Below are 22354 nucleotides of genomic sequence, written 5' to 3' on the forward strand. Positions count from 1 at the left end.
CTCAAGGATCATCTGATCTGATGATCTTAAAGGTCTTTTCCAACCTAGTTGATTCTCTGATGTCGATGAATCTTCCTAGGCAAAGCGTGACCTAGACTAGATGTCCCAGCACCCTGTCCAGCCAAACCTTAAGCACCCAGTGTTAGGGAATCCACCACTTCCCTGTGGTGGATGATTGTTCTTGTGAAAATTTTCCTCTAGTGTCAAACGTGTCTAAGTGTAGAGTGACCATAACATCAAATTTCTATCCTTGGTCTTTTTTATAGATATTGGTATTAATCTGACAGATCCTATGTTCAGAGGAATCTACAGGGGAACACAAAAACATCAAGGTAAATGTTTCTTTGTGCCTGCTGAAACAGCTGCAGGACCCCTCTCATTAAAATAGAACCTTTTAGATGTCAGAATGTGAGGTTAGAGGGTTGGGGGTTTTCTCCTCAAAAAACGGATGCTTGTTTACTTAGGCTTGAAGAAGAAAGTGTAACAAAATAAGTTAGATGATCTGAGCAAAATTCATTCTCTTAATTGCTGCTAATCTGTCATAGAGGTAATGAGGATTCTGATCTGTTTGTATTAGGATTGCATGGAAAAACCTGATAACTGTGAACAATAAACTACCAAAGCATTGCATTGCTGAGTCATAGTTACTAATTATAACATCCTTTTATTGCACTCGTGCCTTTTAGATATAGATGTAAAAACAGAGAGTCTCCTACAGTATATGGGAAAACTTCCATTGACCTCTTGGATTTAAATTGGAGCTTCAGTTATGGCATTGGTTATTGTCTTCTCAGGATCAATCAAGTGTGGTTTACAGATTCATGATCAGCATTTTGACTGCATGAAAGTGGGTTTTAGTTGAAAAGTAGTTGAATTATGCTGTAAAACCTTAAGTTCAATTGATGATGTTTTTGTGAACTTTCACAGATGACTTTTTGGATGTGGTGGAGCGAGCAGTCAAAGTTGGTGTGAAAAAGGTGATTTCTTATAATAAACTTTCTTTATTATTTAAACTGCTTCGTAATACTTTGGGGTTTTAGTGCTCCCCTGTTCAACCAGATGTTTCTAGACCTTGCAGTGGAAAATGCAGTAACTTTCTTCGATAGCATAAAGCAAAAGTGTTCTGTGCAGAGCATTGTCTTTCATTTGCACACATCATTAGATGCTGATTAAGTGGTATCATATATGACATGTGTGTAGAAGGTGTTCTCCTCTGACCTGCAACAACTAACACGTAATTTTCTGTGCTAGTTGTATTGTAGCAACCACTCCTTTCTTCTTGTATCCTGTGTGACTCTCTTACTCAGCAGTTACTGCGATAGATCAAAGCTGAAAAACTCTTCTGATTGAGATCCTTCAGATGTTTCTATATGTAAAGGAAGTGGGTAACTGTAGAAGAGCTCAGAGTGCCCATAAATTCTTAACAGTTGAGACATGCGAATGTCCTGCTAGTAAATACTGGCTTAGGTGTGTTAAACCAGCAGCATTATGAGCAGGTTGGTTACTCGTAGCTGAAAATTAGTGTTTTCAGCAGTGCACCACACTCCTTCAGTCACAGTAATCCAGCCTGTGTCTGTCTCTGAACTGAATGAATTGCCAAGAAAAAAGTATGAATTACAGCAGAATACAACATATAATGTCACAAAGTCTTCTACTGCACTAATAAGGCTGGTGAGTTAGAAATAAAGAAACCCTTCTCTAGAAGAAGAACAGGGGTCTCAGAAGATGCTGAAAGACTCATTTGTAAAGAGTAAGAAATAAACAAGAAGACAAAAAAAGAAGTTTCCACATTGGAGCAGAGACAGAACTAGCCACTTTTACTGCACTTGTATGTGCCAAGTTCTGTTTAATCTCAATACCACCATCACAAACAGATCAGCTGCATAACTTTTGCAAGATGCTCGGTAGATTCAGAGACGGAATTCTGGACTTCCCTGTCCTTAGCTGGTTTCAGTCTTGCTAGTGGCCTGTATGGTATGAGAAGCCTGTTTCATCCCACATTGTTTCTGCTTGCCTAGAAACTTAATCTGTTCATTTGAAAATACTTATGTTCTTCCATATAGCTGCTGATTTATGTTAATACTTTGTGAGGTTTTGCCCTGTGCTGTATGTACACTGAGCCAATTCAGCTTAGTTTATTTTACTGGTGATACTGTTGAGATGTGCCTGTCAGTAGTGGAACATACTGCAGGAATGTCTGACCTCTCTGGTGTATAGTGTGTGCAGGGGTAAGAGTTGTGCAGAAGCAGTGTAGTCATGATTTGTTAGGACCTAGGGAGCAAGATTCTGCAAGTGGTGGTTCAAAAACCACTGTAAGCAACAATTCTGGTGTTTTAACCTTTGATCTTAAGCTCAAAATAAAAGACCAGAGCCAGAAACTCTTCAGTTTGTAATCCTGACTCTGATACAGGCACCTTTGTTGGTTTATCTACTTACTCATGTCTTGTTATGGGAGTTTGGGAGTTTTTAATTTCTGCACCTGTAAGACAGAGGGAATGTTTCTGAATATCATTTCTTGAATGCAAATAAAGTTTATTGAGTTGCTGCCTACTGAAGGTATTGCTGCAACTAAAAGTATTTTACTCATTTAATGGTTTAAATACTTAGTGTAGAAGATACTTGATCTGAGGTTTTGATAGGTAGTGTATTTACTAGCTCCTGAGGACCACTGGGGTTTGTTTCTGATCTCTGAAATTGTTATATATACATTAGTAATTGTCTTCTGATGTTCTCTGTCTAGATTCTTGCTTACATCTAAGTGTTTTCTTAAGCAGTCTGTTTGATGTTCACAGAAGAGCATACTCACTGACAGTACTTTCCTTCTTCCAAGTTTTTGATTACAGGTGGGAGTCTACAAGACAGTAAAGATGCATTGCAGCTGGCACAGACAAATGGTATTTTCACTTTAAACTTGCATTGTCAGTCTTAATTCTCTACTCAGAATTAAGAGTTCAAAAGGGCCTCTCCCTGGAGGTGTTTACAGAATCTCAGAGTAAAATGAGAAACTGTTTCAGAATGGGCTGAATGCCTTGTGTGGGAGTGTCTGTATGTTGCTCCTTAGATCCCTGGCTGTTGGAAGGAATCCTTCTTTCCTGCAATTTCTATTTCTAGGCGAAACCAGAAATTGCAGGAAATTTCTGGAATAAAAAACTTTGTTACAAGGCTCTCTTCTAGAAATAAGCTTTGCGGAATGTATGGTTTTGGTGGGGTTTTGTTTGGTTTTTACTTGCCAATCTGCCATGACTAGCTTGAACAAGAGAGGGGTCTTCATGCTTCTCCTGCCTCTCCTTTTCTTGCTGTGGAAAGAATTGTATCTCTCCTTTTTTCCTTAGGCAAATATCATTCCACTAATTACTTAAAATACGTATTTGAACTAAAACACATGTTAAAGTACTATTTATGAACAGAACCATAGAATAATTTTGGTTGGAATGAACCTGAGGAGGTAATTTGGTCCTATCCAGTCTACTTCCCCACTTATCATCAAAGCAAGACTAGCATTAGTATTAGATCAAGTTGCTGGGGCCTTGCCCAGTCTTTCCTCCCCCCGTGTTTTTATTTTCTCCATAAAGGTACTTAGCAGAAATGTTCCTTTTGGCACTAAGAAATTGAGATTAGATACTTTAGTATATCAGGCTGGATGTTTGTGGAATTCTGTAACAGCTCATGTAGGGCACACAAGGGAAATGGCATGCTGGCTGCAAATCTTCCCGCTGAGGAAAGCATGTGGAATGAGATAGATACATTTCTAAATCTCAAGAGGTCTCTTCCAGCCTCAACAGTTGTATGATTTATTGAGGGCTGCTCCACCAGAATAGTTCAGCTTTGAGTTGCAGTTTTGGGAGTCTGCTAAATAATGTGTACTAAAAAGACACAGCCCCACTAGAGATACCGTCTTAATATTTCTAAAGCAGAAAATGTCTAATAAAATCGTCACCAAGGTAAAGATGTTCAAAGGGAGTTTTCTTTTAAAAAGATGAGCAATAAAAAAGTCCAGACACAGACACTGTCTATACCTTATATATTTATTTATTGTTCCTTAAAACCTTCTAATACTGTCTTGCTGTAGATGTGTTTTACAGTACAGTTGGCTGTCATCCGACCCGCTGTGGAGAATTTGAGCAGAGTGGCCCTGAACAGTACTTAGCTGAACTAAAAGACCTGATTGAAGAAAACAAGACAAAGGTGATAGCAGTTGGAGAATGTGGCTTGGGTAAGTGTTAGCTCAGAAATTAAAGTATTGCTTTTTCTAGACATTTATTAAAACAATCCTAAAACACTGACTTGGGTTTTTTGTTCTTTCTCTTTGTAGATTTTGATAGATTAGAATTTTGCCCAAAGGACATCCAACTCAAGTAAGAAACTTTTCATGGCTGTAAATTTGACTTGTATTAATTTTCAGGAGTATTTTCTTTCTTGTGTTCTACCACGTAACATTTTGTCAGGTGCACACGTGCGATTGGCAGGGTTGGTGATGGGTTTTTATGGCAGAACTGGGACTTTGAAAGAAAGATGCCCACCTTCAAATAGTGCTATGTGCTAAATGTTGCTACCCACCTGGTGTTAACTGAGCATGTCTTTTTCTGTTAAATTAATCAGAATTTATGGCTTTCTCAGTGTGACAGAGGTTAATTCTTGCTAATAATCAAGAATTCTTAGAAATTCATGGGGAAAATTTCCCTGTTTGACGTAGGACCAGATGACCATTGGTGGTTCCTTCCAACCTCAACCATTCTGTGTCTCTGTGAACATAACTTAAGTGTAATGTGTGAGAGAAGAATTAAGTTGTTGAGTGAAAGGCATGGGGAAGGGAACAGCACTGTCAAAAGGGTAAGTCAGCAGTGGAAAAAATGAGCTAAGGGAGGTCTTAGCTGGGAGCATGTAATTGAGAGTTGATGATGATGATGAAGGTAATTTGGGAAGCTGGAGAGATCTGTGTTTTGAGGTAATATATGCAGTGTAGATGCTGAATGAAAAGAAGCAAGCACAGCATTGCATTCTTGTACTGAGAACCTCTGTCTACAGAAGGACCTGACTGGAAGATACAAGTGATAAATCCAAATAAGATGCGTGGTTAATGAGTTGCAGTTTTGCATATTGCTGCTGTGAGTGAGTCAGTCACTGGGGGGCAGTGGTTGGTTGTATCATTTTTCTCTGATTGCCACATGTCAGCAGTAAGTAGAGTTAATTTCTTCATAATGCTGCAGTCGTGCACTAAAATATTCAGCAAAGTGGCCAGAAGTTCTTTTCCTGGCAGAAATCAGTGTAGACAAAGTTCAGCAAAGCACATGTTGGAGCATAACCTGTTTCTTTTCTGTGGCAAACTGAAACTCTGGTGGGGTGTTGTATTTTAAGGTCCTTACTGCCTTGATGTATGGACAGAAGAAATAAGATCTGATTTTCCTTATCCAGTGGGCTGCTGCTGAAGACCTGTGGTGAAAAACTTGTAATCAGGTGCACTGGAACTGGGTTATGAGGAAAGAGGTGAGAGGGTAGAATAGAAATCACTTTTAAAGGGGTAGGTGAGTCCTTGCTCATTAAGGTTGATGATGACAGAAAGCCTTTATCCAAGCTATTTCAAGTAAATCATATGAAATCAATGAATCTAGTTTCTAAAAGGTCTGTTGAGAGCCCTTGCTGGACACTGCAGCTGGGAGGAAGTGATTGACTGAAAAAAACCACCCCAGAAAGCAAGAAATATGAGGGAGTGAAGAAATATAAGGCCAAATGCCTGCAAATACTTGTTTGTAAATTCCCTCTTTTCCGAGTGGACAGCTTCCCCTGCTCTTCACTCTACGTGTGTCTGTGAAATGTGGTCAGGGGTTGGGGTTGGTTTTATTTCTGCTAGTTGAATGCTGTGGAGTTGGAGGCAGTTTGGCTTTCATGACTCATGGTGAGTTCTTCAAATTGAGATTCAGTGTAGGCTTGATAAATCAGCTATAAAAGGAAGGTGAAGTGTGCAGTGCACGGAGGCAGTTCACTGTTTCCAGCTGATCCATAGTTCAGGAGTAGCAGTCACTGGGATAGGCAGTGAGCAGCTGCAGTTACCCCCTAGGAGCTGGGTACGGCAGTTTCCCTGTGAGTGGTACCTGGGCATGGCCTCTGCTCTGTTAATGGTTAATCATTATTTTCTAGTTTTTCTTCTGATAATTTTCACCTGTGAAGATTTTTATTATCCTTTTTTCTTGGATTTAAAATCAGATAAAGATGAGAAGCAAATAAAGATGAAATTCCTTTGTTGAAGCAGCCCAAAAAGCTTTTCTTTCTCAGAATTTTTCTTGTCATAACTTTTCCAACAGAAAATGGTGATTTAAATGGTAGTTAGAGGAAGGTGCTGCCTTCGTTTTAGGGTGAAGGTCACATTATAAATGGACTGGTAAGTGTAGAGAGAAGTTTTACATCTGCTGCACTCCCAGGAGGGGTTTGTGGGGTGTAGCAGCACAGAAATACGAGTTTTCTTAACCATATTGGAGGGCTGAACAGCATCACATGCACTGCTCTTCATCCATGAATCCAGAATGGTTTGTCTGGAGACGTACCTCTGCAAGGCCAATTTGCTTAAGCTCCTTCAGTGCCTTGATCCCAAGTCTGAAAATAACACAGCATTTGGACTTGATGGTCAAAACTAAACCTACAAACAGCCATACAGAAATGTTTCAAACTTCCTTATCAGGAAGCAACACAGAACGAGCAGATACTGAACAACATTCTGCTCACCCAAAGAGAAAGGTTGTTCCTTAAGCACTGGAACTAGTAAGGTTCAGTTTCTGTGTTTCTTTTAGTTACTTTTGTAACTAGTTTGTTTTCTTTTTCTCCTCAAGAACTTCCTCATCCACCTCCCCTTGCTGTTTGACAGGACACATGTTTTGCTTCATTTTTGCTAGGAATGCAAGAAGCCTGAGTTGCCTTTGCATTTGTAGGGGCACTAAACTTTGTACTTTCAAGACTACTGCCCTTCTCAAAATTGGATTGAAGGTGGCCAGGAGGTTACTTGGGGGTTTTATTTGCAGCTCGGTCTCTAAAACCTCATTTCCATATGAAAAAAGTCTTCTGTTTAAAAACCCCACCAATAATCAGGCAATTGTAGCTATTTAACCACAAGAGCAGTCATGGGTTGCAATTACGTTTATATTTAGTCAAAGAAGCTAAACTAAGCAGAGTGTCTAGACAAAGAAGATTCAAAGTAGGTGTAATTTATTCTTCTGAATTCTCATGTCAGTTTTGAAGGTTACAGCCAATTTGTTCCACCTGCACTGATGAACAGGGCAGGTAACAGAGAAACAGGAACCTGCAGTACACAGAAACTAGTGAAAACTGCACAGAACAAAACACGTTGTCCTTTTTCTTCATGAAAATGTAAATCAAACTGATGTTTTGCTGCCGCTCTTTCCTGATTGACATGTGAATTGTACACAGCAGTATGTGGATGCTTGAGCTTGCCTGTGAAACGTATCTGGGAATGCCCCAGTGTCCTGGACTGCTTTTGACAGCAACACCTCAAAATTCCCAGCCTGTTGGGACAGGCAATGCTGTTCTGCCCTGTCCACATAAAGTCATCTTTTACATTGAGTATGGATTGAGTCACCTGTGCACGGTGGCCTTCTGCCACACACAAGTTCCTCTGCTGTGTGCCTGAGCGTTGGTAATTTGCGTGCCAGAGCAGACAGGCTTGTAAATGATAATGTGCTTGGAGCAGAGCTGCCTGCAAGTGACAAGTGACGGGCTAGTTCAGTGCTAACTGGCTTCCTCTGGAAACTGCCTGGCCACCAAGTTACCTTCCCTCTGCCCACATTTTAGTGTCTCCTCATAGGATGGCTGCCTCGCTGCTACCGCTCCTTCAAAGGGAGTACTAGGAATAGAAAGTAGGAGAGGGATAAAATGGAGTGGAAAGGAAAAGATGCAGACACACAGAGGAGGGAAAACAGACAGACTGCAAGAGTGAAGATGGGAGGCAGAATAGGGCAGAAGTAAGATGGCCAGTACTGGCATTTGTTTCACCCCAAGAGAGCAGAGACTTCATCTGTTTGTCCCCCTGGAAGGGCAGACAGAAACTGTGAACTGCTGCTGTACAGCCCAGACAGCCCTGATGCAGCATGGGCCATGTGGGGCTACACAAGTCTGCCTGGTGCTCCCTCACCCACTCTCGGCCCATTTACAAGCACTTCTTGAAATAGTGTTCTCTGTGTGATCCACACTCTCCCATTCCTGACATTTCAAAACTCTGTGGAAAGAACAGTCAGTTCCTTGCTCATTAAAAAGAAATAAGGCCAAACTCCATCCTTCAGTGCTGATGCACTTGGCCACCTTAGCTGTCTTCCAGTGATCACTGCTATGTGACAGCACCATAGGAAAGGGTTCCTTTTCAATCCCTGCACAAATCGGAGCTTTTGCATGGCAAATCCATTAATCCTGTCTAGTTCTGGAGGACAAAAGCTGGAGAAAACTCTTCCGCTGTCTTTATTTGCTTTCATACTGGATTTCTGTTTAAAGGTGATTTTTATTTTACAGGTATTTTGAAAAGCAATTTGACCTGTCAGAACAGACACAACTGCCCATGTTTCTCCACTGTAGAAACTCACACACTGAGTTCTTAGGTGAGTTTTCCTTGAGAATTTCTTACTCAGAGCAAGTTCCGAATGTGAAGAACTGGGAAACCCGAGTCTTTCACCTTTGTCTGTTATAAAGCTGTCTTACATTTGTATTTATTTCATTTCATAGACGTAATGAGAAGAAACAGAGACAGATTTGTAGGAGGGGTGGTAAGTACGGACGTCAGCATAGCATTCATTTTTACATGCATGTGTGTGAATATTGTTGCTTAATACGCAGATTCTTGTTTGGCATGGAATCCAGGTAGGCTTCCTGTTACACAGTTGAAGTTAGTATTAGTTAAGAAGTGTTTTCCAGTCCCTTCTAGTATTTTTACTGTTGTGGCTTATTCAACAGCTCTTTTTGCAAGGTAAGAAGATAGGCTGAGAAAAAGCCCTGCAGCTGACACGAGCCGTTTTTCTTGGCCTGTCAGAAGGACAGTTTAAGCACCTTATAATTGACATTGGCCTTGTCCCAGCTCCTCAGTGTCTGTAACTGCAGTGCATTCAGACCACAGATAATTTAGTTGTATGTTCCCTGTGGAAACTGTAACCTCAAACGTTTGCTTCTGACGTTAAACATCGTTTTCAAATTGGATCCAGATGTAACTTTTGATTACTTTATGTCTTTAGATATTCAGACCGTGTATTTTAATTCAAAAGCATAACAGGAAAAGCTTTGGGTGAAATGGTTAGGAAAGCCCAGCCATGTTCTTTCAGGTTTCCATTATGGCAGGGTTTTCCAAAAGCAGTAAATGCTTGGATTATTCTATCTATTGCCATCAGACCTCGCCTCCCACAACAGTATCTTAGGTTTCCCCTTTGTCACCACAACCCACTTCCCTAGCTCAGTTCTGTGCATGCTCATGGGTAACACTGTGCAGTCTTCCCTTCCTTTTTTCCTGCAAATCCTTTAAGAGCAGAGGAGCGAGGAGCAGGAGCCCCTTCACTGCCCTGGCAGCATGGGGGAGCTGACAGTCTCCACTCCCAGCCGGGTTGTGCTCTTTGTGCCTTGTGACCTGCCACTGGGCTCTGCAGTGCCTGGGATGCCCCAGTACACTGTCACTTCAGTTCCAGTGGACTAAAATCTGGGGAGAACGTTACACTACTCCTACTATAAACCTGACAGTGCCCTGTAGGGAATACTGAGGGAAGATGGTAAACATTCAGCATGCAGGGGGTTCCTTCCTACGTATGGTCTCCCAGCTATGAGTAAGTTCTGGGCCTGTAGTGGTATCACTGGACAGGCCCTTTCTACACCTATTTGTCAGTAACAAACCCTAGTAGCCACTGCTGCTGGAGTGTTGAAGTGACTTCAGCCTGAACTTTGCCCAAGTTCAGAATGACCTGTGCCGTGTCCCATCTGTGTTAAGTGTAATACATACTATCAAAGGTATTTATGAGACAAATAAAAACAAATATGTACTTTAAATGATTGGAGTTTCAAATGAAGTGCATGGATTGTATATCTGTGTGCATCTATATATCCATTCCAGGTACATTCTTTTGATGGCACAAAGGAAGAAGCAGCAGCTGTAGTAGATTTGGATCTTTATATTGGAATAAATGGCTGGTAAGTTCTTCACAAGAAATAAAACCATTTTGAAATGTCAGCAGCAGTGAACTCATTGCTTTCTTTGAAACAATGAGGTCAGGGTTTCAGAGCTGGCTGGACTTTTAATCATCTGACAGATTTAGAATCCCGCTCATTAGTCTGTTAGCCATAAAAAGTTCTCAACTCTCAGCACAACAAGTTAATCTAGTCCTGGGTCCGTTCTGCTGCCCTCAGGTCAGTCCTTGTTTGTAAATAAATAAGGTGGTTGAACCTGGAAATAGTCCTTCGGAGAGGTGTTTAGAAAACAGCGTCATTTGAAGCTGCCATGTCAACCCCCGGAGTAATGCGGTGTAACGTGAGCAGCCTCATGGGCGTTCTCAGCACTGAGCTGGCTGAAAGCGAGTGCCAAGTACCGGCGGTGCCGGCAGGGGCTGCGAGTGCTCCCTGCGGCGGGACGGCTTCCCCCAGCCGGTAACTCTCCAAATCTGCCTTTTCCTGCGAAGTTTCAGTTTACGGGCAGCACTTTACAAAAGCAAATCAGATTTTATTCACTAACAGAGTTATTTAAGGGAGCTGCCTTTGCTGCAAGGCATTGCAACAGGCAAATGACTTTTGCACATGTTTTGTGTTTGGGTTTTTATTAACCAAACTCTGCTTTTGTAGTTCACTGAAAACAGAAGCCAACTTGGAAATGCTGAAATCGATTCCGAGTGAGCGGTTAATGATAGAGACCGGTAAGATTTTGTATCTTGGTCAGTCTGTGACTTTAGCAGTGCTGGGTAATGAGATTAGCCTGTATTGCAATGATAAAGCAGGCTCTAGACCCAAGGAGTCTGGAGCAGAAACAGGCCTGGCTGTTTCTTCACTTGGGAAAGCAGTTTACAGGCTCCAGAAATATTCCTGTTCAGCCTTCTGCTGGGTCAGTTCTGACACTGCAGGGGAAGACAGAAAGGACAGATTGACAAGCCTGGAGTTTTTAATGTGCCCAGGTACCAGAATCCTGCTTGGATCTCTTTGAAAATTAGGCTTGCTGGAGATGTGCCAGGCACAGGGCAGCAGCTACAGGCTCACCACAGGTTGCACTAATGGCATGTGGAAACAACTGCTTTTTGATGGGATAAGGTGGAAGAACACTTGCATTCCCCTCTGGGCCTCATGAGCAGTGATTTCAATTGACTGGCTAGGGATGTGTTTGGTTTTTTTTGTGGTGTGTTCATTTCAGTTATCAGTAGTGGCAGTTACAGTATTTGTTTTCTGTAGCTGAGAAAGGAAAACCTAAAATTGCCTAAAGCCTTACTGAAGTACAGGCCTGTGATGTGGAACACATGCCGTGTATGGAGCGATCCTTATCATGTCAGAGGAAATCAGTGTCATGTACTATTGCTGTTTTTGTTTTTAAATTAAAAACCATATCCAAAGATTGTGAAGAAGTTAAACTGCCAAAATCTCTGAAATACCATTTGGAAATGGAAGTCGCTGCTAGAAAGGATTGCAAGAACATGTGTCTGTGGAAGTAGTTGATTGAACTGTCTATCTCATGCTGTTCTCAAATGATTGCATACTCTAATTCTTTTCTTTTTTCTCAAATGGACCTAGATGCACCTTGGTGTGGAGTGAAGAACACTCATGCTGGAGCAAAATACGTTAAAACTACGTTTCCTACGAAAAAGAAATGGGAAGTAGGGCACTGCTTGAAGGACAGAAATGAGCCCTGCCACATAATGTAAGTGTACTGCTGCACCGTTGTTAAAAATACTTCAAATCTTGGGAGGGGGAGGCAATGGAAAAAAATCACAGAATGGTTTGGGTTGGAAAGGACCTTAGATCATCCAGTTCCAACCCCCTGCCACAGGCAGGGACACCTTCCACTAGAGCAGGTTGCTCCAAGCCCCTGTGTCCAGCCTGGCCTTGAACACTGCCAGGGATGGGGCAGCCACAGCTCCTCTGGGCACCCCGTGCCAGCGCCTCAGCACCCTCACAGTAAAGAATCTACATCCAACCTAAATCTTCCCTGTCTAAATTTGAACCCATTACCCCTTGTCTTATCAGTCATCTCACTGGAAATGTAGTGAAGAGAAATGAATTCTAAATGTACTGAAACTTGTAGGCTGTGGACAGAATTCCAAGTCTTTTATTTTCCCACTTCCACAATTCCAGGTGTAAAAGCTCCCTGAAAGAGGAACCAGTGCTGGTTTTCTCTTTTCACTGCTACACTGGAGAAGGGGTTAAACCCTGTAAGGTACCATTTCTCTCAGTGGTTGTTCTGATCCAGCAGTGCTGGAGCCCTGCAGGGGGCCAGTACACGAGTGGTGCCGGTGCCTGTGCTGGCATCACAGCACCTTTGCCATGAACTGCTGGACCACTGTTCATGGTTAGGGCTGTCTCTTCATTCTGCTGCTGGACTTAAAAAGAACTGATTCCCTGAAGGTCAGATCTCAGTAACACCAGTCAACGTGCAGAACAGCGGCACAAAACTCCAGGGGTTTGGGCAGTTAAAGTACACAAACAATCTCCTGCTGCCTTTTCATGCGCTTCCTCACCCAGGTATTAAAGGCAAAAACATTTAGTTTCCTCCATTAAATAGCACCCATAGATGAAATGCCTGGATTTTCATAACTGTTACTAAGATCTGGCCAGTGAGTTGTGCCAACATGCTCATGCTTGTGAAAAGGAGCTGGAGACAGTTTCTTCTTGTGGTACATGAATACATTTTCAGCAGATGAAGCTCACAGCTCTACTTATCCAGGTGCACAGCCCGTGTACTGGATCAGAAATGGGATTTTTTGCTGTGAAGCCCTATTGTCTTTCTATGCAAACCTGTGTAAGTTGCCTGTTCGGAACTAGCTTCGGAAATACTGCTTAGGATAGTGCTAAAGAATCCAGGTATTCAGCAAGGTGTCTCCAGAACAAGTTTAGTTGAGAACTGGAGGGAGTTCTGCAGCTTTTTTGGGAGACCTGACAAAATTCAGATGACCACTGACCATGTTAAAAGCATAGTTCACACAGTGACATCTCCTAGTGTTTAGATACACTTTACGCAGTTACCTGGATTGTAATACTTTGAAACTTGCTTTCTTGCTGTTTCACACACGAAGCACACACATTAACACAGAAGGGCTTTAAGACTTTCTAGGGTCAGTCCATGATTTTGGAGTAGGGACGAGATTCAGCTGAGAACATTTTCCTGATCACAAGTGGAGGGAAGGCCTCTGCTGCTGCTGAGTTTCACCAAGCCTGTATGTGCTACCACCACTCCCTGTCTCTGCTGCCTCAGCTGAAGCTTAGAGTGTTTCAGAAACCCGAGCTGGAAATGCAGAGAGTCTGTCCTGCAGCAGCACCCAACTGCTGTGCTTTGGCTTCTGCTTCCTTTTATAAAACAAAATCTTTAGTTCAACCTGATTTAAAAATGACTGTCCCTTTAACATTAATTATAACCTGTACTAATTGTAGGTTAGTGACTTTAGAAACTCTTAAACCTTAGGAAAAATCAAGTATGGCAACTGAGAACTGCTGGTTTGTGACATTCAAGTAGGAAGATGTGGCGTGAGGGGAGAGTTAGACCCAGGCCACAAAGGGTATTTCATGTTTAGGGTGTAGAGACTGTTTAATATAGCTCAGTTGACAGGAGCTGAGTTTTGCACTTGGCTTTTTTTGGTGGTGCTGGACACCTTTCAGTTCTGATCTATGTAGAAACACACTGCTCCCCTTGGAAGCTTTTTAGTTTGCTTAATTTTAGCCACAAAAAGCTCTTTACTCCTTCAGTGATTTCATCTACAGTGGTACAGGAACCTGTAGCATCCCCCTGCATCCTAGTGGGGCTAGATGTGTAAGCCCTAGCAAAGCTCTTCAAGGGTGAATTCTTTGGTATTTGTTACTTATTTCTGCACCTCATCTCACCCTGTCTCATCTGGAACATCCCCTGTTTGGCTGCAAAGCACAGGAGTGGTCATGAAATGGGCTAATTCTGCATGGAGGAAAATATCTTCATTCTAGTAATTGATAAGAGCAACTTCTTCTGCTCGTCTTCCTGAAAAAAGGAGCTTAGCTATTATCCAAGAGGCAAGATCCAAAGCTACTAAACCGTACTACGAAGCTTGAGCTTCTTACTCTCTTCACCATGAGGTTTTGGACATACTACTAGAAAAAAATAAAGTCCAACACATCTTAGGAACTGTTCAGAGTATTTTCTTCAGAGTGATGCAAAAAAATAAGTACAGAGAAAAAAGCGTGGCTTGGTTTTGTGTTACTTAGCGTTAGTATTATTCCTCCCATTCTTCTTGCCTGCTTTTCCTGGCTTGTTTCAAGACTACAGGCCTTCTAAATTTGCTCATTTAACATTTACTGCAAATACCTGAATGTGTTAATCACAGTCAAGATGGAGAAGGGGGAAGTAGCATGAAGTTCCTTTGGCAGCTCTACTCTCAGGTAGGGCTGTAGCTGGAGTTCCAGCTTTGCACAGACCAGGTTATTCATAGCACAGCCTTAACCTTGAAAGGTTCATGGGTTTGAGTCTGAAAAATGAAGACCACTGATAAAGACATCCACAAAATGACACTCTCTTTGAACCAGAAAGCTGTTTAATTACCTCCAAACAAGTCAAAAGACCAAAGATGAGTCTGTACCAGTGCACAACCGGTGTTCAGTGTAAAGGGAAGGGCAGTTAGTGACTTAGAAGTGAAGCTGTTTGCGTAGCTGAGCCCCCTGCCCTGTTGCTCTCAGCATAGGTTTGTATTCCAGGTTAATCTAAGTGACTTCTACATACACATGCAGCACTCTCTAGTCTGTTCAGGTCTGAGTGTCAGTCTTCTAATACCAATCTTTCTTTTTTAGTCAAATACTGGAAATAATGGCAGCAGTAAGAGAAGATGACCCGCTTGAGTTGGCCAATACTCTATATAACAACACTATTAAAGTCTTCTTTCCAAATATATAAAGTTGGTTTCTTTACATTTATTCAGTATAACTTCACTAAATATATCGCAAAACCTTAAAAATGATCCTATCCGCAAGTTCTTATCAATGGAAGCCAGTATGTAGCTTATTTTTTTTCCCCTATGGTACAAGATTAAAGCTGCTTTTGAAAAGGTGGTCTCTGCATTGGTGCAGTTTCTCAGCCCTGTTTCCTTTTCAGCAAGATTGAGGATTGATTTCAAGGACAGCCCAAACAAGCAACTCCTGCTAACACCTGTAGGCATTGCAAGATGAATACCAGGCTGCTGCATTCACATGTAGAGCACTTCAAGCTACTACTGGTAGTTATTTCAGCGGTGTTTAACACATGGCTGGCATGCTGTGCTACTTCACCAGAAAGCTTTGCAGTTTCACCCGTTGTTCCACACACACAGGTGCTATAACATTACACTTACCAACCTAAATTATTATTTATTTAAAATACAACTCACTAGTTTTTAGCACTAAAGCTCTGCTAATACTGAGTCTGTAAGTAAAGCTGCTTTGGCTCAGGCTTTTCATTACTGATTTGACCTGCTCAAGTCTGTTTTCACCAGTATTTTTCATTTGCATCTAAAACTCATTGATGGGGGATTACTGGTATACAGTCTTTGGCACAGCATTGTCACTACATCAATTAAAGAGTAGTTTCCCAACCATCTTAAAAACATGTGAAAACATTTTATTCCATGTACAATAATGTACATAATTTTCAGGTGGCCATGAAAGAGACCAGCAAAAATTAGAGGTATATTTACAGTAGCACACACCACAGTAAACAACCACCGTTCACAGACTCAACACTGAGATACTGCTGTTGTGCTTCAGTACAAGAACTACAAAGTGATACTTTTATTGTTGGAAGTCAACTTTAAACATACCTCACGGCTTAGTAAAGGGCGTTATTCACCAAGAGAGTTAGAGTCAGGGTTCAGAGTCTCAGTCAAGTGCTGTGCCACACAGTCACTGTCTTCCTCTTCACTGTCAGAACTGTTGTTATCCTCATTTACTTCATTTTCAGCATCAGCAGCTTCTTCTGCAGCTTCTACAGGGTTTTCATTGGGTGCCACAAACCCGCTGTTGTTGGAAACACTGGCGTTTTCCTTGTCCTCAATGTACACTTTCTGATGGCACATGGGGCAAGTGTCCTGGATGTACAGCCACTTCCGAAGACAAAGTGCATGAAAGTAATGGTTGCATGGAGTAATGCGAGCAGAGGTGGTGAACTCATGGTAGCAGATTGCACAGACATCATCTATTTCATGTAACCGACTTCCCTTTACCTCTGGAAGCGAGTTTATTTTCTTCACAGCAGTCCGGCGGTTTATAAACGTCTTCCAGCCATTTTTTGCTTGCAGGTAGATATTGAAGTACGCGTGTAGACACATCATGCAAGCACGGATCTTGCTGCCTGACTCAAATACCATTGTGTAAGCTCCATTCCCAAACATGATCACTCCAAAGATAAACTCAATAATATTGCCAGTTGACCGAACGTAATAGACATAATCATCAAGTTTTTCCCATAGCACATTGTAGTAGCCATCGATCATAAACAATATATAAACAGTGATAGAAACTATTACTTTGAGGCAGAGCTCGACACAGAATGCCGTCACGGCAAAAAGCCACGTGTTTAGTGCATAGTGGTGCCAGAGGATGTAACTGAGCAGAACTGGGAGGATGAAAAGGCAAGCAGAAACCAACAGGACAGGGAAATGTCTGCGAAATGATGAGACGTGGGAGGCACTGAGAGACATCAGCACAGGGTCTGTCATCCCGTGGATAAAATGCAGGACTGCGGTCAACAAAAGGCACATGTTTCGACTCAGGCGAACCAACCGTTCTTCTGGTTTCAGTCCACTCAAGCCAGTCTGCAGAGCCAAGATGAAGAACAAGACGGGTGCTACAAACCCCAGCCTTTTGTCATCCTCGTCAGTGGAGCCGATGAAGGCCAAGATGCCGAGCCCCAGGTAATGCGCGATGGAGGAGATGACGGCGCTCATGCCTAACACTGTTAAAGTGGAGTCACACCCACTTATGATCAGGCTGCAGAGCAGCTCCCAGCAGTTATCCCACGATATCAGGAAGAATTTCTCTTCTGTATTAGTTTCTGCCATCTTTACAACATATGTTAATACCACAGCCTGGGCTGTAAGTCTCGTTAGCCAGAAGACACGCAGTACAGCTGGAAACCGAATCCTTTTCCATGTATCCTCCATCAAGAGCTGTAATCCATAAATGCGATACATGTGCCTCACCAGCAGATAAACATAGCGCACCGAGTAATAGAACCATTTAATTTTCATCACTAAAATGGCTGTGGTGTTTAGTGTCAGAACCAGGCCTGAAATAAAAACTAGTATCTGCCGGACATTTAAAGGTAATTCAACAACCAAGCCAATGACAGGAATCAGTATATCCAGGATGATGAGTTGAGAGTATATGGACTGCACGTTCAGCAGTGTAACATAGCCAATTCCAAAGGTCAGCTGAAGGATGGAAAGCGCCATCCATAGTGAAGGTCCTTTATGAGGGAAGATCTGGATTCCGAATGCAGCTGTGTAGTAGGCACTGTAGAAGTTTATGTGCAAAGCAGCATAGTAATTCACCAACACTGAAGTTGCAGCCAGCAGAATATAAAACTTGAAAAGTGCTCGCTGTTGTAAGACCAGAACAACACTGGAGACAAAGACACCTAAAAACAGATTGAAGTCATTTAGTTCTCAGCAGAAATTCAACACCAGATTTTAACCTATGAGCTTTGGAGCTACGTTTATTTCATGTATCCCTTCCCCATTAGTCACTCGTAACTTTGCATTACCAGTGGGGCCCTTTCCAGAACAGACAACTTTCATCCTTTTAGAACAGACATCCTTTCCAGAGGATGACTTCAGCTCTGCATTTAATATGCGTGTTCCCTGCAGCTGCAATGCAAAGCAAGCAGTAAATCACAAATCACAATTAGCAAGGTCATCTGCAGTCTCAGACCTGAGCAGCAACAGCTCCCAGCCCTTCAGCTTCAGTCGTGAAGTCTAAGGGTAGACAAGTTCTAAAAGCAGAAAAGAATTACCACAGTACAAGCAAAATTAATAAGGAATTAATAAAATAGTAAGTCCCCGAATTCACTTGAGCAAAGCACTCAACTACAGATGTCCACACTGGAGTACTAAAGATAAGTTGCCAGTTTAGCTTAAGCCTAATGGGAAAATAGTAAAAACTCGCTGTAGTTTACTGGGGGAAGATGTTGCTCTTCCAGTTCCCTTTAGTTTGCTTTCAGTCCTGATAAGACATCGTGAAACAAAGTCTTCATAGAGAAGACTTTCTGCAGCGTAAGTCTTCTGTACACAGAATCCAAACCTGCACCTGCTGCCTCTGCCAGTGCGGACTTGCATCCTCCTTGGTAGACATCAGGTTCAGATCTGGAAATTCCTGTTTGCTCACCTTTCCCTCATACTGACCATGAACACATCTTGGCCATGACTGGGAAGTCTGTGCCTTCCTATGAGAAATCCTATCGTAGCATCTACAGCACCTTTGTGTTATACTTATATCCCTGCAGTAAACTCCTGTAGAGCAGCTTAGGAACATCATCACGATGTACCACAATCCTAAGGGCTCTGCCCTCTCAGGTGTTACATTAAATGGAACTCATCACTACATTCGCTTCCTTAAACATCTCCTTCAGGAAGCACATTGCTTTTGGTTTTGGCTTCTCAGTCAGCTTCCAGTCAATGCAACTGCCTTCTCATCCAAATCAGTTTGGAGAGATTTTGATCTCTACAACTTACATTTGATTTTAAGTTGCTTTAAATTTCCCTACTAAACCTAATCACAAGTAATCCTGTTTCTGCTGGAGGACAGCATCAGTCTTTTCTGATGACTGTATTTTAGATTGTTCCAAATCCTCCATAATCAAGTGTTTCAAAAAATATTTTAAGCCATGGTACCTTCATCACGGGAATAAAAAACTTTGCCAAGAACTAGCTGTTGATTCCACCAGTAGTGTTGCCACCTGCTCTTGTAAAAATAATACAACCAACAGCCTGGAGGACTGAATGAGAAGGGAGAGGGTCACCATGGATCAATGCAAAAGGCAGACTACAAAAGAAGTTATGAATGCACCTTCACAGTATTCCCTGCCAGCAGCACTGGCTGATACCAAAACATTCTCTTAACTAATCATTAACCTGGCAACCTTGTGCAGTGAACTGCGGGAAGGCCACAGTCAATTTCCAGAAAGTGCTTTGTATCATAGCTCAGCTCTTCCACCAAAACCCCTGAATATTCACTCCTTACAGCACTTAACATCAGCTGGACAGTTTCACTGCCTTCTCTTGTATACCACACACATCTTTGGGAAACCAACACTGCTGACAAGTTGGTCCCCTCTGTCCTTCCTCAGCAGTCACAGAAACGGCTCCTGGGCTTGTAACTAGCTCCTTATTCACACAGTTCTGCTCATTTGAGGGAAAGGAGATGCATTTTGCACTGAGCAGGCTGCTCTCAAACATGCCTGTTAACAAAACCTGGTTCTCTTCCCTTCATTTTCAGTGGCAGGCCTGTGTTTAGGGACTACAGGTCATCTTAGAACACGACCATTTCACATGCAAGACAGCCCTAAACACGGTGCAAGTCAATAGCAGAGCTAGATCTACTGGTTCCTCTGAAAAGGAACTAACAAGGTTCAGCACTTCTCTCTCAACACTTGTGTGGAAAAATCAAGACAATCCAAAGGAACCTCAGAAGACCACAGGAGGTAACCGAAATCTCCGAAAGGGAGGTGAACACTCCTCTCCCCTGTCTCCATTCATGTCATTCAGTCCATCTTGCCACAAGGAGGCTTCCCCCTGCCCTGCGAAGTGTTCCCCAAGCAGTACATCTTTTCCCATTTTCCCTCTGATGGGAAACACTGCAGTTCCTCCTTTGGTAAGAGTTGTCTCACGTTCCTGCATATACTGCTGCTCACCTTCACTGCTCCTTCCTGTGCCACCCCATAACCAACTGTCTCTGGTACACCCTCTAACACAGCAGTTGGTCAAACCACGAGCATTTCCCTTTAACCCATTTCCAGTGTTACAATGAATTCCTTCCCCTCATTTTTTTTCCCTTTAATTCCTGCCATTCATCAGTGTCTTTATGGTAACACACTGCTGAGGTTTCGACCTGCAGTCAGTTGCAGAGTTCAGCTACCTTTACACATCATTATTTTAAGTGTGTGGAGCTGCCCAATTATTTTCCCCTAGCCCCAGCCATTCAACTTACTCCCACTACAGTATTTACAGTAACCCTTTCCATGTCCCCACTGAGGTGGGACTCCTGCCTGAAGTGACAGCTTCACACTCCCAGGGATCATGGTTCTGCTGGAATGGAGAATTAAACCCATGCCAAGATGTGAAAGGTAAACATCATGCTGGAGACAAAGCAAGGTTAATCAGAGAGATTAAAGAAGAACTGTGCTCCACTTGGAGACATTGGTTCTGTGCCACTTGTAGCTCCATGTACTTCTGTAGAAAATAAAGTGAGGGAAGAATGAGACTGAGCAATCCTGCAATAAAACTTCTTAAGAATCATCCCAATCTCTGTTCCCACTCTTGAAGAGCTGTAACTCCCAGTGTTTCAGCACTGTTCAGTGTCACCCTTGAAAGCTATTGATCTCTACAGAGCTACAATCTTTCTATCTAGAGAACAAACTGTGTTTATCCTATCCTAACTAACACTGTGCTACAGGGAAGACTTGGATCAATTTTTCAAAGCCTGCAAATGGTAACTAAAAGGGCAGCTTCCCCACTATTTAAATACCGAGCAATCCAAAACAAATATTTCCGTTTATCCTCACAGCAGCAAAACCCCAACCCTGTAATCCCTGCATTCAGATGAGGAAAAAAATAGATGCAAAAGCACTCTGTTGTCTGAACCACATGGAAGGTCTTTAACATCATCTTTAAGCGGTTACGTTTAGTTTTTCTTTAATTTTGGAAATCCAAGAACCACAGACCACTTGTCTCAAAGTACAAGATAAGTTTCTTGGCATAAACTGTTCCCAGAGATCTTCTGGAGGAGGCAGGGATTACCCACTTCTTCTCCCAAACCCTTCCAGAAAAGTGATCATATAACTGCATCCCTGGAAAGCACCTTAACCTGTTGATCCCAGTATCACACATTTGGGACCATGAAGTAACATATCCACCATTCTTATTCACGTGGGATTAATTTCAAGGCACTTCCTATGGCATCTCGATACAAGAAGGGACTCCTAAAATTAAGTTGGTGAGGCACTGCAGTGTCAGGTTTTTAAATGGAATTATCAGTGGAAAGCACTCTTCACAATTCCAGAATTTTGGAACAAAGGGTCAAGAAAATAGAGAGTCAGGAGGCAGAACCCCCTTGTCCCTGTGGTCACAGAGCACTGGGTACCAGCTGCCAGGCCAGGCAAAGGTGAGGCAACACCTGCCCTGCCTCACATCTCACAGAGCAGCGACTTCCCAGACACCCGGTGCCAAAGGGGAAGCTGACCAAATAAAGCATCTGCTTTGCTTTGTTACTTTCTTCTCCCTCCACTCTCACCTGCTGTCTTGGGGCAGGTTACCCTTTACTTTTTCCCTTCCACTCCTCAACTTCTGCGATGCCATCACCGCATCACTGTGCGCCCTCCCTTCCAACCACTCTTCTCGGCTGCCTACCCCAAGAGCCATAACACCCATTTCCTTCCTGTTTGTTTTTTTTTTTACTATAAACATCAAACAAAACTCAAAATCAGCATGCCACAGGCCTGAAAAAAACTTGCTGTGTTCTGTATTTTCATTTCCTTCCTGCCTCAGCATTCCCAGCTCCAGACGTGATACCCCATGCAGCATCACTTGTACAGCAGTTCACAGAACCGAGACCATGTAAGAACCCAAGATAACAAGTAATACTGAAAGAGTATCACCTAGTTATACCAGTGATTTTCAACCTTCATCCCAGGGAAGAAGAAGAACAAAACAAAAAGCTTAAAAATAACCATCAGCAAGTTTCAAGAGACTTTTCTTTCATTTGGGAACCAAATTCTCGGCATTTCTGAACTGCTGTTCCTAACGCAAGGGTTTAACAGCGTATTTCAGGAAGATATCACACTATACAAAGTGCTTTAAACAAACAAACAAAACCCCATAGCCCCGAAGCCCCACGTTTTCTGCCGCGGAAGCCCGCGGGGGAACCACGGCCCCCCTTCCCCGCGCACATGGCGAGCGGCGTCCGCCCGTCAACGGCCGCAGCCCGC

At 42.6% G+C, this 22354-nt stretch overlaps 2 protein-coding genes across 2 annotated transcripts; one reads left to right on the forward strand and one right to left on the reverse strand.

Annotated features, from left to right (window-relative positions):
• The first annotated feature begins 292 nt into the window (after positions 1-292).
• On the forward strand, positions 293-15076 carry TATDN1 (TatD DNase domain containing 1). Its single transcript, XM_010022243.1, has 11 exons — positions 293-332; positions 928-977; positions 2831-2894; positions 4070-4213; positions 4313-4355; positions 8509-8594; positions 8719-8759; positions 10085-10161; positions 10807-10877; positions 11740-11866; positions 14974-15076. The coding sequence occupies exons 1-11, from the start codon at positions 293-295 to the stop codon at positions 15074-15076; spliced, it is 846 nt and encodes a 281-aa protein (XP_010020545.1).
• Positions 15077-15758: 682 nt separating this feature from the next.
• Positions 15759-18492, reverse strand: RNF139 (ring finger protein 139; the record flags this gene model as incomplete). The annotated part of the gene is made up of 2 exons (XM_010022244.1): positions 15759-17797; positions 18418-18492. Coding segments are annotated over 2 exons (1877 nt in total), but the record flags the coding sequence as incomplete, so codon positions are not given.
• Positions 18493-22354: the final 3862 nt, after the last annotated feature.

The sequence above is a fragment of the Nestor notabilis genome, unplaced genomic scaffold (genome assembly GCF_000696875.1).
Source record: "Nestor notabilis isolate BGI_N333 unplaced genomic scaffold, ASM69687v1 scaffold9279, whole genome shotgun sequence".
In the NCBI taxonomy this organism is placed as follows: Eukaryota; Metazoa; Chordata; class Aves; order Psittaciformes; family Psittacidae; genus Nestor; species Nestor notabilis.